The following is an 18,426-nucleotide window of genomic DNA, read 5'->3' as shown; positions in this document are numbered from 1 at the left end:
TTGTCTTGATGTACATCCAGAAGTACTGTGAAATGAAGGCTACTCTAGATAATAAGGTTCTAATAACGTTTAAACCAATACGGCTCTATTTTAATGAACACACGGAGTTTCTACTGTTGATTCTAACCAGCTTCTAACTTTTTGTGTCCTATGAAAACTGAATATGAAGGCAAAGCAGATGTCACAAAGGTAAGACACATGGTTATGAACTGGATTTTCATAGTTCATACTAATTTAATAAGAATATTCTGCCTCCTGCTATGAGCCTGCTCATAAACAGGGTGAGGAAACATTATACCCCTTCTTGGCTATTTTAGTTTCAGTTTTAGTTTTTTAGTAAGTGGGAACCTTTAGCTGTCTAAAACAGAAAAACACATGTGGAGTCAGATTCACAGTAATGCTTGACTTGGGGAAATGTATTTGAGCATCCAAGGTTTCCCTCTCATGCCCCACATCTGGGAAGTCTTGAACTGATTCCATGGCAAGCTGGGAGGTTTGTGCTGCGCTATTAGAGTTGGCTGTGAGCAGTGTCTTTCACTGAGGCCAAAACAATGAGTGGAAGACTGCATTGCTGGACAGTGCCCAAGAAGTCTGCCAGGATGAATCCTGCACCTCTTCTGGAGGAAATCCTAATTGCCTTCTGACCTCAGGCCAGAAGAGCAGAGGGAACTGAGTTCCCATCACCTTCAAAGGGTTGTAAATGGTTACCCCAAAGGCCATGCTGAGTGGGGAACAACCAAGTAGAAACAGGAGTGAGTTGGAAACACGTGAAACATCCCACTCCTAAGAAAGTCTCATAGGTTAGCCCTCAGTTAACTTAGAGGTCTATTGAGGTAATCCACCCACAACTGAGAGCTTGCAACTTGTTTGTTCTTTCTGCCATGTCTGAAGCCACTCAAAAGAGAGAGACAGTCTTTCCAAATATGCTTGAATCAGCAAACATACTTGGCCGTTACAAGGAGAAAAAGATGGAAACTAATGGAGACACTGACAACAGTTAGTTAAATCTCTGTTTTTCAGGGAGCCTTGGAGTCTGCCGCTTCTGTTTGGACACAGGGGTACAAAAATACCTCATTGTTTTATGACTAGCTCACTCTGAACATTAAAACTTGGTTGAAAAATGCTTACTTGTCACAGAGATTTTCCTTTGCCAAGATAACATGATTAGGAAACTTTTTGAGGTATTTACTGTGAAACTATAAATAGATTCTTGTACCTGCATTCCCAGTAATTTGTACTTTATAAAGCATTTCAAGTGATAAGGTACTAATGTACATAAGAAGTGGCATTTGGTGACGTTTGCTGGAGGACAGCACTTATAGTGAACAAAATGCATCAGTTATTCAATTCAATAAAATTTTCTGTGTTATTCTTTAATTTTGTAGCCAGTAAAATTATAAGGTATAACTGTGAAAATTACTGCTATGGTAGCTTTGTTTATTTTGTGCTATACTTCTAGCTATGTCTGTAAGGCCATTCTAAAGGCCATGTCACTTGAAACACAAGAAGTGCTGATTCTCAAGATAAAGCTCTTATTGAATGACACTTATGAAGATGGACTGTTATCATTATATGTGAAACCTGAAGATGCGGCTGTCAGGCCAATAGGTAATACTTCGTTAAAACCTCGCTGGAAATCATATGCTTTGTAACTCTAGCTGCAAGTGTTTTATCAAACTGAAACTTTGTGGAGATGTTAGAGCTAGAAAACGTCCCTGCAAGTATCCAAACTGACCTTATCTGATACACAAGCTATAGAATGCAATGCAATGACAAGGTAGGCTAAACCATGACTCCTGGTACTGAGGCAGGTGTGAGCACCTTTGCAATGAAGGCAAGGGCAGACTGATACGGCTGCATATCTGGGAGCCCCTGCTCATAGGTGGTGCCCCAGGTTCTGGCTATTGAGGGAGACACGAGCCAAACACTGAAACCAAACCCACTGCATGCATTCTTTTAACGCTAATGCTTATTGGATCAAGCCTCAAATTGTAAGTAACCTCTTTGGTTTGGTTACAATCTTTATCAGTCCTTACAATACAGAAATAAGGTAGAGATAAGAGATAACAGACTGTACCTGAAATTCAAAAACATATTTTGGTACAAAAACTTACAAAAGGTCAAGCATAAAAGTGCAAATCTGAAGGAAAAGACATTGATGGGGTAATGAGAGGCAGTGTGAAAGTAGCTTCAGATAGATTAGAGAAGACTGCAGGATGTACTGTCATTAAACTACAATTTATGATGTTGGGAAGGTAGCATTTCACCTGAGAACTGACCTTGTCAAACAAAAAAGAAAAAGGCCTCAGAAGAACAGGCAAAATATTTAGGCAAAATGTTTTATTTCAGCCAGTAAACTTGTTAAAATAATCCCATCCAGCCTACAAAAGAAGTAAAAATTATAGCTCAATCTCAGAAGGAGCGGAAGTCCAAAACTGGACAGCTGGTCCCTGGGTGCCAAGGAATTCTTCTTTTGACTAATGAACCTTTTTAAAAGAGCTTTTTCTATTTCTTCCTCAGTACTAATGGACTGTCCAGAGAGCTTTTCACAGACAAAATACAAGGGTAATTATTCCTGGCCACTAACAAGTCCAGCTACCAAAGCTGAGGTCAGCTGCAGCAAAAACCCTCTGGAGTCTGCTCAAAGGAGTTGGTGAGTGACGAGATCATCTCATTTTGGCTCTTGCAGGGCAAACAGGAGGGTGTGCAAGGCTTCCTGTGATGAGAGTCCAGATGGTCATCTGTAATGGCACATGACAGTGACATGCCAAGGAAAACAGAAAGTATACAGGGCCAGTCCAGTGTAGGATGCAGGAAAAGGGAGTATTGCATCATTTCCATCACCTGCAGCAAGTGCAAGCCAGCATAGTAGGAAGCTGACTTTCTGCTTTAGCAGGGAGAGGAAACAGATGCACTGTAGCATTTGTGCCTTCCATTCATGGCACATTGCCCTCCAATGGCAGAATGTCACTATCTCTAGATGCATTTCAAATTGCTCTGGCATTTGGGCTCTGCTCCTACTGTGCTAAATGACTGCTAAGTCAGGTCTCACTTGCAAGTCAGTTTTCAAAATTGGGCCAATTAATAACAATTTTAGGTACTTAAATATGGGGAACATAAAAAAATGCATATTTTTTCATGTAACTTAATGTGCAGTGTTTTCATGTTTCAGTGGAATTAACATTGATCTTGAGCAAGCTTTTTGGGAAAATCCCAATACGACTGAATGTAAATTACTGGAAGAACTTCCAAATAATATCTTAGATCTTCATGATATCACTATAACAGACGGTAAGCTACCAGATATTTCAGTGACACAGTGAATCAAAGTAGAACGCTTATATTTAGATAATGTGTATGTTGGATGTCTGAAAAACTGAAGTTACAAGGTTATGTTACGTGCAACCTACTCACTTGGTCATCCTAAAATGCTTTTAATGTAAATGAATTTCGCATTTGCTTCAAAATTCTCTAGCTATTACTCTGAAGACATTTAGATTTAGAACTAAATAAGTAACAAGAGAATAATATGACAGGTTTTGCCTGTCAATACATTCCCTGTTACCATGTCAAAGGACTTCATGTTCTGTAGACCGCATGCAAATAAACACAAATTAGCACATGGAATTTGAAAGTGTATGCACTAATTCATGTGATATACAAGGTGACCATTACCACCCAGTTATATCTCTTTTTAAAACTATGCCAAACTATGCAAGCTGTTTGAATGATGTGCAAAACCAATACCATAGTTTATCCACCTACGCAGCAGTGGCATCAATAAATAGATCATTGAAAGATATCTGCAGTTGCGTAGTCTCTCTGATTCCCAGGGGTAATGCTCTCTTTCTAGGAAAAAATTACAGAAGAATGATGATATAATGAATGGCAAATACTTGTTTTTCGAACTATACCATTCATAATTTGATTTTGCTGCTATACCAGTTAAGCAGTATTTGGGTTGAGGGAGAGTCTTGTTTAATTTTGAGCTCACAAATGCTTGTAAACATGATCAAAGTTAAAACTAAATAGTATTTACAGATAATCTTTATTACCCAAAAGCAGGTGATAATATTCTTATGAAAACTACATTGTTTTCCCCCTTTAAAATATAACCTGAGACATCCAGATTTTGCTTTGAAGTTTCTGACGATTTCATGTGGAGGGCATATTGACATATTTTGGGGTCATAATTTTGTAATAGACCAGAAGCATTATGACCATATGGAGACAGAGGAAAAGCACACTCTGCCCTCCTGCTTTAACATGGAGACTTGTAATACGGCTGTGCTGCATAAATCATCTGTTTCTTTTCTTTTTTTTTTTTTTTTCAGAGAATGCACAAGATGTTGTACAGCATATTTTAGATCTCTTGCTGGATGCAACACTGGATATGAAAGAATTAGAAATCATTGCAAATAAAATTTCTGATGTTGTGAATTTAGAAGACATAAGTGTGACACTTGCAGAGAATGTATTGACTATATTGAACTATATTTTACTTCAAGAAATAGAAGATAAGAACATTAGAAAAATGACCAATATGTAAGTAATGTCACTGCACATAAGTAGCTTCGTAATCTAAAATGGAAACATGGGGAAATTCATGCTTTTTGTCTGTTAAACAATTACCACAAGAGTTAGCAATTTTCCATACTTGGATCTTAGATATTTTTGTGGTTCCTAGGGATAGAAATTGTTTTCTGTGTGTTGTCCAAGGTGCTTTTACCAGAATCAGTTCTGTAGAAGTCCTCATCACAGAGTTGTATGTGAGATCTCATGCTGCAGGCAGATCAGGGAGACTGACTAGCTGGCACCTCATCTCAGAGGAGGTCTTTACAGGTCAGCATGGAAACATGCATGACACAGCCTGGATGATTCTATGATAACTCATTTGCTTGCAGTCAACTGACCCTGTGCCAAACAAAATGCCACCTGTCCTAAGTTGGTTTCATCCTGCTCTAGTGAGTGCTCTTTGTGATCATACACCAGAGCAGAGGTTTTTATCTGATTGTCTCCTGAATGGGTATTGTAAAACTAGGATAATATTTCAAGAGATGTCTTTTTTTTTTTTTTTTTTTCTTTTTTCTTTTTTTTCTTGCTGTTGCTCCTGATAAAGTATCCTGGAGACAACTGAGAAGATAGGCTATAAGATGGCTTACACAGAAAGAAATGCATCAGTCATAACCACGTCCTTGGCTTTGCTGGTGATGCGTCCAGATCCCAGTGTATTTGAAGGACTGGCCTTTGGTATCACCTCATATGACCAAGGAGTGGATCTCAAGGTGAGAATAAGTGAAAGCTCATGGACTACTGACTAAACCAGGCAATTTCTGTTGCTGTTTTGTACTGTTGTGTATTTGACTAAAGGAAGGCAGCTCTGAGCATGTCATTTCTTTCCTGCAGATCGATGTTCAAGAAAACTCCTTCAAAAAGGCATTGGCCTCAGTGTTTTTGCCAAAATCACTGAAGACATTCTTAGGGGACGAGTACTCTGACCCAGAAAAGCATCCAAAGATCCAGTTTAATTTTTTTGGCACAACTTCACTTTTTGTGGTAACTGTGATTTCTAACAAATGCTAACATGGTAGGAATTGGTTCAGCTGTCCTTAATGTGTACAAAAGGAAAATCCCAACCGTGTAATCTGTTTTAGGCACTTTAGCATCAGACTAATGGAGCACTGAGAAATGTGCAGGGAAAATACATCCAAGCAGCAAAACCTTCTCAGTTGTGATAATGCTCTAAGAGGTGTCTGGAGACTGTAGGTCTTTTCTTCATTTTCTGTAGCTGATGTTATTCCAATACTTTTGTTCTGAAGGAAAAGAACATACCCTAATCTTCCTCTAGGAAATAGTAAACTCTTGCTTAAAAAACAGATATGGTATACATCAAATGTCATGAAAATAATTTCAGGATTTCTTTCTCCATCAAAATAATAGCAGTAGTAATATGCAGCATTTAGGAATGTTCTAATATTTGCTGTGTTTTCCTAACTCTGGGGCATGAATGTAATCTAAAAAGGAAGACGTTTCTTTTGGTATGATGAAACATATGTTATGCTGAGCAATGCTTTTCACACAGAAGAAGCATTCACAATCGTGTCTACTGTCTAATGAGCTAAGTGATGTACAACTGAATGTTTTGATGTACTGAAATGGCTATGCAGCTTTCTGAATCCAGCTGATGCATCTGAAACTGTGTTCTGCTTCTGCTGATGTGGAGACTCTCCCTGAATTTGCTACTAACTACATTTTCCAATTAAGTAGAAAGTAGCTAAAGTATATCAGGCATCCCATGGTGTTTAGCTGATTACAATTTCCAAGAAAGACAGTTTAAAAAAATGGAAGCAGCAAAGGGCACGATTGCCGGTAACTTAAATGACTTGGAATTGTTTGCATGTGTGCATTTTTCCACTGCAGGATGACAGTTTACAGAAGGAGAGGCTGAACACTTATGTTGTGGGTGCCAGCATTGAAAATTCACTGATTCAGAACCTTAATGAACCTGTGAATATAACTCTTCAGCATATAAACCAAAATACGGTAGGATATGTTCATTTAATCAGAGAGTTGTTGAAATAGAAACTATTTCACTTATCCTTAAAATAAACTGGCAACTAGTCAGATAAGTTTAAAAATTTTTGCTGACTGACCTCTCCAACATCTATCAACTAAAAGATTGACAATCCGCACAAATCTCAGTGGCTTATTTCTTTCTTGCAGGTTAGTAAAGCTTGTGTCTCCATGCTATATCCATGCTAGAAGCAAGGGACGTTTTTCTTGTTTTCTCTGAGCAATTCTTTTCAAGGAATAATTTATTTGCTAAAAAATGGCAGCTTGGGTTTGACTGAAATGTGGTTGCTCCTAATTCAGCCAATTGTTTTAGTCACCAGGAGGGGCAAATTTCAAAAAATTCAAAAACATTGCATAGATGTTTTCAAAATTACTTTGCTTTGTTTTCTTTCAAAATGATGTTTCAAAAATAAAAATCTATCTTAAATTGCTTTTTAGTGGGCATGAGTCCAACTTGTTGAATGAGTTCCTCCTTAACATTTTGGTGTTGCAAATGTTTATGGTTCAGTCTCCACACAAACACATTGCAAACTGAGGGCAGAATAAAATTACTCAATAAGATGAATTTGATTAAAGTTCAAGTTAATGACAGCTTGAAAATGCTGCTTTTTTGGCAATATGCTCTTTACATACAGTTCTAGAAAACAAAAATTTCATCCAGATATCCTCTCTCTTCTGTCATTTTTACTCCACCAGGCCATCTGGCACCTCTCAGATTTTTTTCTTGACCTTTTAAAAATATCCTAATTAAATATTTAATGAGCTATCATCCTAACCTACATCTTTGGCTCTCTTCCTAATTATATTTGGCAGTCTACAGATCACAAGTCTTAACAGCTTATCTGTTAGGGTGGCTTCCTGTAAACTCTGTGCCTTACCAAACTTTATTCATAATAAAGGAAAAGGAATCTGTGCTTTGGGAAAGTTTGCTGCAGCATTATGAGTAATAAAACAGAATGTCCCCAAGAGCAAACATTGCATTAAATATCCGTTTAAATTTGTTCATCTGCTTGTGACCTACAGGCAAGCTTTATTTTCTCTTAGGTCTCTTCCCTGACTGATTTCAGAGAGAAAGCAGAAACACTGAAATTGTGAAATAAAGGTTTTCTTATCTTGAGGTTATTACTATTGTTGTTATTTTTTATCATGTAAAATCTCAGGTTGTTATTCTAGGTCTTAGTCATAACTTTTGAATGTCACCAGTAATTAGGCATGACACCTCAGATACCACAGGAAGCCAAAGAGGTCAGACACAGGAAACAATCTAAACTGGACAACTTGTCAGCTTTTATGCCTAAACAGACAATGAAAGGTGCAGAAAGACTGGTAAAACCAGGAAAATCACTGACTGCTACGATTTCACTTAGTAATGGGGAAGGCAAAAATGGGGACCCTCTGCTGGTTTTCAGTGCCATGGATGAGTGCACCATATCCCAGCTGGTTTCCAGGGACCAGCTGTCTCACTGCTGCTGAACCGCAGCATTTTCAGTAACCTACAGACCCTCTGAGGCACTACTGTGCTACTAATCAGAGACCAAACTCTCCTAATTCCTCAGTGGGCTTTCTTGTCAAGCAGTACAGGGGAAGATAAATCAAAGTGCCATTGTTATAAATCCGGATTACAAGCAAGATGCACTGTCTGCAAGTGCGGACGATGCACAGATGTACTGAATAAATGTCACAGCCTTTTTTTTCTCTGCTTTCAGGGTAATGCAGCAGTGCACTGTGCCTTTTGGGATTTTCAGAAGAACAGTAAGTGCTGTGTACAGAGCTGTCACACCTGCTGTGTCACCAGAGCCTTTGGCTCCTTGACATGGCGTTTGAGACTTTGAGTCTGTGCTCTTCAGTGTGGCCCCTTCTGTTTTGCTCCTTTCCACTGGCACTGATACCTGAACAATCGACATTACTGCTAGTGGTTATGCCTCTGGCATTGTACAACGGTGCATCCACACAGATAAGAGGAGTTAGTCTAAGAAAAAAGCAAAAATGCTAGGAAACATCAGATGACTTCTCACAGTCACTTCAGGGAAGTCATTTGGGGCTTTGCTGTGGTCGAGCCTTGGATATGGCTCTGAGAGTAAACAGACACAGAAAGATAACCATGTATTGGGTTAACAGCTCATGTGAGAGAGGATTCCCAGTTATTATTGTTAGATTTTATTTATTTATTTAACAGAAGTTTAGCTTCTGAATATGCCATGCATGCCACGTAATTAGGGTCATAAATTTAATGTTACTAGGGAAGATGTGGCTTTTTCAGTGCTACATGCTGTCTAAACAACTTCTCTGCCCTATAAATATTTCTTGCCTTCTATATTTCCATACCCTGAAGTACAATCTAGTCAAATGGACTTACCTTCTTGCTTTCTCTGTGTGCAAGCATGTAAATGACTTTAAATATTTCTTCATTCCACCAGAGGCTTTCATCCAAGTTTTGAGATTCTCAGGCAAATATGTAAGATGTGTTCCTGTGTGAAATGTCACTTGTGTGCTGCTAAATGACCCTGCAATCTGTACTAACTTGAGCTCATCTTCACACATTCTGCATGCTGCAGAGCTATAAATGACTGAGCATGACTAACTCTACTTAAAAATCTCTTTTTCTATATTACACAGATGGACTGGGTGGTTGGAATACATCAGGGTGTGAAATGGAATATACAGATATGAATTACACAATCTGTTTTTGTAACCATCTTACCCATTTTGGAGTCTTGCTGGTAAGTATTCCATGAATCATCTCCAAAAAAGTCCCGTGGCACTAGACAAAGTCATCACTAATTTTGGGGAGAGATGGGAGATTCATATCTATACTAGCTGTAAGGTATCTGCAATTTTGCCAAAATTGATAACAACAAACAAAACAGTTATAATAATTTTTATGGTATAAAGTCCTCTAAATGTCACTTGCTTCAAGACAAATTCATTTTATGGATGTGTTTTGTACTTCTTTGCAAATGTAACTTAATACATATTAATGCCTTATTTGCTGCATTGGAAAACTGTGTTAAATTTATTACCTACCAGTTGGCAACTAATGATATTACATCTTTTCTGTAGCTTTGTCTACACTCCTTCAGGAAGGTAAATTTAATATAAATATGGGAGATATCATTAACAATCATATGTTGGCAGGAAAGGCAGTCAGTATTTTAATACACAGAAAGCTGCCTCTGAAAGTCAGATGTCAAAAAATGAGAGTGCAGAGATGGCTGCCTGAGAATGGATTGCAACAAATGCATAGGAATAGGAAAGTTCAAAGCAAACTGAGTAAATAGTTGAGAATTGTTTCATGTCCGTAGAACCCAACCTACCGGATAAAGGCTGTCCTGTCCCTTCCCTGTCAGATGCTTGCCCAGCCTCCCCTAGAGGTCAGCATTGCCCTGCTCAAAAAGAGGCACGAAAGCCCTCTCTAGGCTTTAAAAATGTGACTTCTGAAAGAGGAAATTTAAATGTTACAGATTTTAGACAACTTGCTGAAGCTGCTATTCAAGCAAACAGAAATCAGTCTGATTTTAAGAACTCGCCTCTTTTTCACTTCCATTTAAGAAATAAGCATGGATACAAGTATTTAACAGCATTAAGTCTATCATACACCAGCTATTTAGGTTACTTGTTTGAAGTTCAAAGTTTCACCAAAGAGGTGAAAACTGTAGCAGGAAACGTCAAAAATCACATCAATATCACTCCTGGCAACAGCTGGGAGAAGCAAGACCCAGCCTCCCAGATGACTTTTGCAGGGTGATGCTTTCTGGATGTGGAGAGTCCTCCTACACTCCAAGACATTTAGCAAGTTTATGCAGTTTCCCAGCATGGCAACTGCCAGTGAAGCAAACCAGAGCTTCTCCTACAAAGCAAGTTGAACAATGTTGGTGAGATATTGGAATCCTGAATTTCTGGCTTCTGAAGTACAATTTTTCTAGCTTCACAACTAAGTATTAGATATTTTAAATACTGAATATAGGAGCTGACCATACTAGTGCGGATATTCTGTAAGGCTATACAATAAGAAACATGTAAAAATATTAATGGAAACCCTCTTAAAGTAGCAGTAGGCAGAGTATAAGTTTATTTTCTTATCCATGTGAAAATATGGAAAGCAATTTTCTTTATCTGGCAAACAACTGTGATTCTTTATCTTGTAACACAGGACTTATCCCGGACAGAGATAGATGCCAAAAATGATCGTGTATTAACTCTGATAAGCTATGCAGGATGTGGTGCTTCTTCCCTTTTTTTGGGTATAACAATGGTGACATATCTAGCCTTTGAGTAAGTCTTATCCTTTGTCTTGTGTCATCTTTATTGTTTTAGCAATGATGATTTTTCTGTAACTAGCAGAATGTTCAGTAATATTTGTTAATGTGATGCTCAGGAGGCAAGAGTGAGATCTGAAAGTATAAGTACTGTTTCATTTTGACCTCTGACTGTGGTGAAACAGGAAGGACTAAAATCCTTATACGTTGAGACATGCACTAGTCTGAACTGTTCAACAACTTCTGTGTTCCTAAATTTTTGTAATTTCCTAAATGGGTATTTTGTGGATATGGGTAAGATATCATGTCAAGAAACTGGAATATTCTCTATAGACAGATGGTACATTAGATGACACTAACAGTAAAATAGAAAAGATTATATTTCTGTTCCCTTTCTGTTGGTTGTTTTGGTGGTTTGTCCTTTTGGATAGGTTTTGTTTCAAACTTTATGCACAAGTAGCTCCTGGAACAATGGGGCTCTAGCCTTAGGCAGCTGTAGGTGTTTTTCTAAGACAGTAATATTGCAAAAACAATTAACATTTCATGCAGTAGTAATAAAAATAAAAATTAAGTTAAATATCTCTTCTACTGAGTGTGAATAGCCTAGTAGGTCTTTCATGTATATAGAAGCTCTTTTTTTTCAGACTGAAAGTTGTGCTTCAAAAATAACCAAATGTTTTGATTCAAAATGTTAATGTAGATACAAATTACACTGCAGGAAGCCAGTTTATAATGTGTTGAACACACATTTATGTTACCTGGTATTATAGAATGTACCCAGCAGAATTTGTGCAATGATAACCTTCTAACTTTCTACTTCCATTTAGAAAGCTGCGGAGAGACAATCCTGCAAAAATCCTGCTAAATCTTTGTGCCACACTGCTGATGTTGAACTTGGTCTTCCTGGTCAATCCCTGGCTGTCCTCATTCAACCAGCCAGGTCTCTGTATCACCGTAGCTGCGTTCCTTCACTATTTCCTGCTTGCAGCTTTCACATGGATGTGCCTGGAGTCTGTTCACTTTTACTTGTCTCTTGTTAAAGTTTTCAATATTTACATCCCAAAGTACATCCTAAAATGCTGCATTGCTGGATGGGGTAAGTAAGTGAATTTCTTTTCAACTTCCGTGCTCATTACATTTTCTAAGATAGGGGAATGTTTGCAAAAGTAAGTTAGGACACTGAGCTAGTAGAAATGTGGTGCTTGCCCTAAGCCTTAAGGATGTATTCTTCCCCCAGGCAGGTTCATCTTAAGTTTCTCCTGCTCAAGGAGAAAGTAGCAGGAAGTGCATGTTGCACAGTTATATGCAAGGAGGGCCAATGTTTAATGTAAAGAAATGCCTTCCCTACTGATCCTGATCTGTACAGGAATGATTTATCATGCCAGTTAATATCAGTGCATGTGCCTGAGGAAGTACGAGCTCACCACAGCCTGTGCCCCTGTGTTGGCGATGCACAGAGGTAATTCTGATCTCCCTCACCAGGCCTAGAGTTCTTTGCTGGTATCTATGCATAATTCCCCTGCAGGGGATGGATTTGGCTTTCATTCATGGGGACTTCACTGATTCACCTTTCCTCTAAGCACTTGGCGTCAAGAGACTTGTTAGGGAGAAATATGAAAAGGACCCAGTGTGCTGGCTCAGTTATTAGAAAAGGTGTTATCAGAGGCAGTGACCTAGAGCAGAATTTGACCCACATTGTTTGGGTAGCCATTAGCCAAATGTTTTAAAACATTTTTTATGTTTTTGAACAGTGTGCAGCATATAATCATCTCTATCCTCAGATTTAATATTGCACATAATTGTTCTCAGGGGCAGCCATATGTAATGGCACTGGTGGCAGCAGTTATTCTGAACAGAAGAGCCAGAACTGAAGGAAAAGTGGCAAATAGGAAGTGAATGGAAAAAAAGACTGATCAAACACTGGCTGGAAAATGTCTGTCTCTGTCAGATCTTAATGCAAAATGCTGTGGTCTGCGTATCTTTTAACACTCTGCTTTTTTGTAATAATCAGTCGGTTTTATTTTACCAGATTGGATCCCTTCTGGAGATGTTTGAACATTCACAAACATTTTGCAAACACAGATATTTTATGCCTACTCATTTGTAATTTACATAAATAAGGAGATTAATCCTGCTATGCCACACATTTAATTACACTCATTTCAGAAGGAGCTTTAGGAGTACAGTTTGATCCCAAGATGTACATGTGTGTGGTAATTACTCACCAGAAATTATGACATCTTCCCATATTCTTCTTTTTTTTTTTTTTTTTTAATTGAAATATTTCCTTTTCTCTTTCTTTCCACTTTAGGAATACCAGCTATTGTAATTATTATTGTACTCATTATAAATAAAGACTTCTATGGTGGTGGATCACAGTCTGAGAACAATCCGTTCAGCAATTTGTAAGTACAATATTGCAATTGTTTTGATGTTTTTCAAAGTATCTTAAAGATTGAAGAAATAGCCTAGAAAATAAGCTATAAACCTAGAAATAACCTAGAAAAAAGGCTACAACTGCTCTCTTGCTTTTGTCTTTTCTCCGCCATCTTAACCCTCTCCTTTTGGTGGTTCTGGTTGAGTGGATCTTTTTGGACTATGTGGCTAATATATGGAGTAACTTTCACTTGAGTGAACTGGAATTGAGAACAGGAAGGGATTCTTCCAGTTTTATGCCCAATTTGGATAGCTACACTTTTTCTCTCTAGAAAATCTCTCTTCCTTTACATGACAGTTACTCAGTTTGTTGTGACATTTGTATTTGCTCCTGAATGTTCTAGATTTCTGGTAAACCCTAAAGGCAGAATAATTGCTCTAGTATGTTTCACATTTGCTTCTTCTTCTTTTTTTTTTTTTTTAATTTTTATTTTATTTTATTTATTTATCTATTTTTATGTCAGTTCACATCACTGTCTCTTTCATCTTTAAGAAACCTTTCATGATTTCAAATTCTTTTATTTTAATCATCTCAACCTCTTCTCTTTTCCAGTGGGAAAACACTGGAAATTTCTTTCATCCTTTAAAAGGGTTTTATAACATAGAGTGCGTCTGCTTAATTATTTTTTCCTGCTTTCTGTTGAGCACAATCTGATCACTTGGTGAAGATTACCTGGAATATTTGAATACTGTACCATCAGAGGGACAACACAGACCCATAACACCTCAGAGAGAAGACTGTTACCAGTTGTTAGCAAAAAAGTCAGCAAAACTCAGTAATTGCTGTACAAGGAAAAGCTAGCCAATGCTTGTCTTTCTAAACTCCTAATTAAGTCATATTTAACTTGGTTTTCCTAAGGCAGTGTATCTTTTTTGTGCACATTATTAATTTATGAAACATTTATCAAGTTTATCTGAATTTGGAAAATATTAAATTCTCCAAGACATTAAATTTCTATAACATCCATGAAAAAGGCAACCAATTAGAGAGATTCTCTGAATGTCCTTACTGGGGGAAAGTAATGTGTGTTAAGGAATGCTCATTGCTAGGTATCAGAGAACCATACATGAGGATTATTTTGGAAACCAGGCTTCGCTAGCTTCACTGTCTGCAGAATTCATTATCAAATGCATGCTTCCTTTTCTTGCAGTTGCTGGATTCAAGATAACACAGTATTTTACATCTCCGTTGTGGCCTATATCTTGTTAGCATTTTTGATGAATACAGCCATGTTTATCACAGTTCTCCTTCAAGTCCACTCTGTGACATCAAGGACACAAAAGAGACACAGATTCTGGAAGCAGGTTTTTCTCCAGGACGTCAAAAGTGCCTTCAGTTTGATGTTCCTTTTGGGCTTAACTTGGGGCTTTGCCTTCTTTGCCTGGGGAGCAGTAAGAATATTTTTCTTGTATCTCTTCAGCATTTTTAACACCTTGCAAGGTAATTTCTGAATGGAGTCTGGGTATAAATGCTACAGTTTAGGACTGTGGAACAGAAATACATTTGTAATATTATATAATTCAAGTATGGGGGAAGCAGAGAGTTCATATAGCTTTTGTGTTATATTGTTTAGCTATTTCAGTAGGAAAGCTCTGTTGAAGTGAAATGACAGTATTGTTTAGTTAGCATTGCTGTGATAGATATTACTGTTAAAGACACAAATGCTTGCTTCAGGAACATGGATCCCAATAAGTGCATCTTTTCAGGAGCTGGTACAGTCTTTTTCATCTGGGAATACAAATGGTTGCTGAGAATCTTCAGTGATTTTGAGATTATTCTTGTACCAAATGTGCAGGCAGCTCTCTCCATTACCCTTTCATATGCACAAATGACTTTCAAGTGTAATTCTGGACCAACACGATACTGGCCCAGAGGCCACCTCTCTGCCTATACATAACTTACTTTAACCTGGTGGCATACAAAAACATCAGAAAAGGGACAGAAGGTTGGAGAATCAACTTCAACAGTGTGATTTTTTTCTTCTTACTTCTTTAGGATTCTTTATTTTTGTGTTTCATTGCCTGATGAAGGATGATGTAATGAAGCAGTGCCAGGTGCACTTTTGTTGGAGGAGATTTAATCGGAAGAATTATTCTGGTAAGCATTAAGGGGTTTTGTTTAGCTTGGCTTGTGTCACATTTGTTCTACTTTAGGAAGTATGGTGTTCTTCTTAATAGTTTTCTATTATTTCTGCATTCCATTGGATGTTTTTTTTGGACTTTTTCCTCTTCATTTAACTGCTTATATGATATGATCATGAGGTGTCAGTATGCAGTGAAAAATGTAGCTTTCTGAAACAGATTCCAACTTGGTCACTAATTCTATATGTGCTGTTCATTGTTCCAGTGTGTGAGCTATGTGTTTGGTGGATTTCCAATTTTCACAAAGTTGAGATTCAGAAACTTATCCTGTATTAACACAAATGTACTGTGTCATGAGCATTGTGTATACAGTCCTGTGCATTGTGTGCTGCTGAGGAATATGTAGCTTTCCATTTGTGCTGGGGGAATTCAGCAAGAATGCTCTAAGCGGCACATGGTGTACTTTCCCTTGAGCATCAGCCAGCTCTGTACTGTATGATACAATAAGGGTAAGACTGCCATTCCTCTGCCCATGTATCTCCTGACTTCTTTGTCATGGCCTTATCTAAATGAGTATTACTGGACTTGATCCCTAAAGGGGAAATAGAAGACTGAATTGCTGGTATCCAGCCTTACCTGCACAAGTGTGACATAGCTAGTGTAAAACTTAACATCAGGAATTGTGCGTTATGCCACACAGAGACCAGTGCTTCAGGGCAGGTACAAGGATGGTACAAGAAACAAGACCGGAACTTTCTCCTCCCTGGTCTTTGGTAGTTTGAAATGTGACACACCAGGAAGAATTTCCCATACACAGTTTTATTCCTGTGCCTTCTGGTCTCTGATTTCAGACTGGATTGGATCAAGTGCATCTACACCAAGGAATTTAAACCACCGACACCCTTCCCCAGCTTTGTGGAATCTAAATTCCAATGGAACAAGCTCAACTTCGAGTGGCTCAGATTTCCTCTCTAGGACTTCTCCGGATATGAATTTTAGGATAGGTAAGAAAATAGACTAAATACTAAGGTCCATATGGTGACTGTCAAATTCCAACCAATAAAAATATATAGGAAAGCTTTCACTGCTTTGTCTATGCCAGACTTCAGTTTGGGGTTAATGGCTGCGTTACAGATGGCTTTTGCTATATGAAGGAAAGTAAGAAAACCCTTAAGATCCTGGTATGGCTTTTTTCCAAAAGGAGGGGAACTCTCAGCTTAGCTTCCATCCTAGGCACCTAAGAAATGTTCTACCCTGTGCCAGCTGGCTGTCATTCTCATGGCACCTGCTTCCAGTTAGGGAGTACTGTAGTCTATTCTATCTCATGCATTCCCAAAAATTTGGGGGATTACAGGAAACTGAACAGGACCTGCTGTGAGCCTGTTTAGTTCAGAAGAATCCCAGCAGAATATTTTGCCTTTCAAGATGGAGAAATTGTTACAGAGATGTATTCTGAAAACAGAATTCTTTTATAGGAATTCTGACCTTATGCACCAAACATTCCTAGCTGGTTTTGGAAATATGCAGATTTCTGTTAGTTTCACAAAGAAGTTAAAGCATAGCTGTATTTATTGAGTTGTGCATAGTCAGGTTTCTTTCTAAATAAGTAAAAACAAATTAGCATCACTGAAAATTTCCCCCCATTATTTTCCCTAGCTGAACTTCATTACAACCCAACTGCTATAACTCCAGAAGATAATGAGGCCAAACATCCTTATTCACAAAGAATATCATCCATGGATAAGAAGCTCCACTATCCACAGACAGCAAGATTTTTTCATTGATATTAAATTTGTTTTCTTCTGATTCTCTAATGATGGTTGTTTTTTTGTGGCATGTAGAAATAAACATTGATCTAAATAATTACTTTTAATGTACAATTATCACTCTGCACACAGTTATAGAGCTAAACTTTCCCATGATTCAACTATCTAGGCTTCAGTGGCATGACACTACTGACCACTTAAGAATATGGTCCCCCTGTGTTTCTTAGATTAGCTGTCATATTAAACAATGACTGGAAACTTTCTCTTCCTTGTCATTTCACTTCTCACAGTCTGTCCTCAGTCATATTTTTGAGCCTGTTAGCTGGCAATCTCTGACATAGATGTCTAGGTTCCTCAATGACCATGTTTCCTTGTTTTTTAAAATGGACTCTGACCAACTTACGCAAATTCGACTCAGCTTTCCAAGATGTTCCTGTCAATTGTATGTTTTTGTTTTCATATGTATTGGCACTTCTGCCTTAGATTTAGAACTCTAAAGAAGAGTCTGTCATTTAAATGTTGGAAAACTTTGCCCAGTACCCTAACATGGAATGTAGAATCAAGAAAAATTGAAATTCCTACCTGTAATGGATAATCATAACGTCACAAAACATCACAACAGTAGAGCATTAGAGGTTGGAATGAAACTGCTTGGCATTTGCTCCTGGTATCAGCAACCACTTCTGCCTTTGTTTGTGACCAGCTCACACTCAATGTCTGCAGCAGTCTCTTGAATAACTGCAGCAAGAGATGGATGAGATTTGTGGTTGCAAAAGAGGAAATTTGATCACAGTAGTGGTAAGAAGAAATGCACCATCCTGGCTACTGGGAGATGTAGCTTTCCTCTCTTACTGAAGAAGGTATTTATTTCAACAAGCGTGCTTGAATCAGTAATGTGCCTGCTTAACCAAATGGTAGTTTCAATTTTGAATTCCCTTCTCTATATCATTCAAGTGAAGATTTTTTGGATGATTGCTAATATAGTAAAATACTAACTGGTACAAATGGCAGAGAAGAAAAAAAACACGTAATGGAACGTTGTCTTAGAGCTGGTATGTACGACAGCAAATACAAAAGGTTCTTTCATTCTGTGAATAACTCCCACACAGCAATTAGTGGAAAAGATGAATATTTCAATGTACAGTAGCTACAGCCAGCCTACTTGAAATTAGACAGACCACCTTCAGATCCTTTGCTTTCTGGGAGAAATGTTAGCATTAAAAACAGCCAAACAAGTTCCACCTAGTACCCACTTGTTTGTAATTTGAAATTGCTTTTAATGAGGGGAAAAAAAAAGAAAAAAGAAATTTGGA

At 37.9% G+C, this 18,426-nt stretch overlaps 1 protein-coding gene across 4 annotated transcripts in view; it reads left to right on the top strand.

Moving 5' to 3' along the window:
* Positions 1–17,375, top strand: part of ADGRG4 (adhesion G protein-coupled receptor G4) — a 32,900-nt gene extending 15,525 nt beyond the window's left edge. For 2 of the 4 annotated variants that reach the window (XM_084534270.1, XM_084534271.1), the window contains 17 exons: positions 170–189; positions 1,460–1,608; positions 2,521–2,653; positions 3,173–3,291; positions 4,335–4,545; positions 5,120–5,285; positions 5,407–5,556; positions 6,421–6,543; positions 8,280–8,325; positions 9,190–9,293; positions 10,724–10,845; positions 11,657–11,925; positions 13,141–13,234; positions 14,417–14,706; positions 15,262–15,363; positions 16,199–16,351; positions 17,004–17,375. In XM_084534270.1, the coding sequence (XP_084390396.1) occupies positions 170–189; positions 1,460–1,608; positions 2,521–2,653; positions 3,173–3,291; positions 4,335–4,545; positions 5,120–5,285; positions 5,407–5,556; positions 6,421–6,543; positions 8,280–8,325; positions 9,190–9,293; positions 10,724–10,845; positions 11,657–11,925; positions 13,141–13,234; positions 14,417–14,706; positions 15,262–15,363; positions 16,199–16,351; positions 17,004–17,131 (2,379 nt within the window). In that variant the 3' untranslated portion in view covers positions 17,132–17,375. The remainder of the gene's footprint in view (positions 1–169; positions 190–1,459; positions 1,609–2,520; positions 2,654–3,172; positions 3,292–4,334; positions 4,546–5,119; positions 5,286–5,406; positions 5,557–6,420; positions 6,544–8,279; positions 8,326–9,189; positions 9,294–10,723; positions 10,846–11,656; positions 11,926–13,140; positions 13,235–14,416; positions 14,707–15,261; positions 15,364–16,198; positions 16,352–17,003) is intronic. The other 2 variants (XM_084534272.1, XM_084534273.1) reach the window with 1 other exon arrangement.
* The last annotated feature ends 1,051 nt before the right edge of the window (positions 17,376–18,426 follow it).

Source organism: Aythya ferina, assembly GCF_964211825.1.
Source record: "Aythya ferina genome assembly, chromosome: 13".
Taxonomy (NCBI): domain Eukaryota; kingdom Metazoa; phylum Chordata; class Aves; order Anseriformes; family Anatidae; genus Aythya; species Aythya ferina.
The sequence above is the reverse complement of the archived record's forward strand: the minus strand, read 5'-3'. Positions and strand labels throughout refer to the sequence as shown.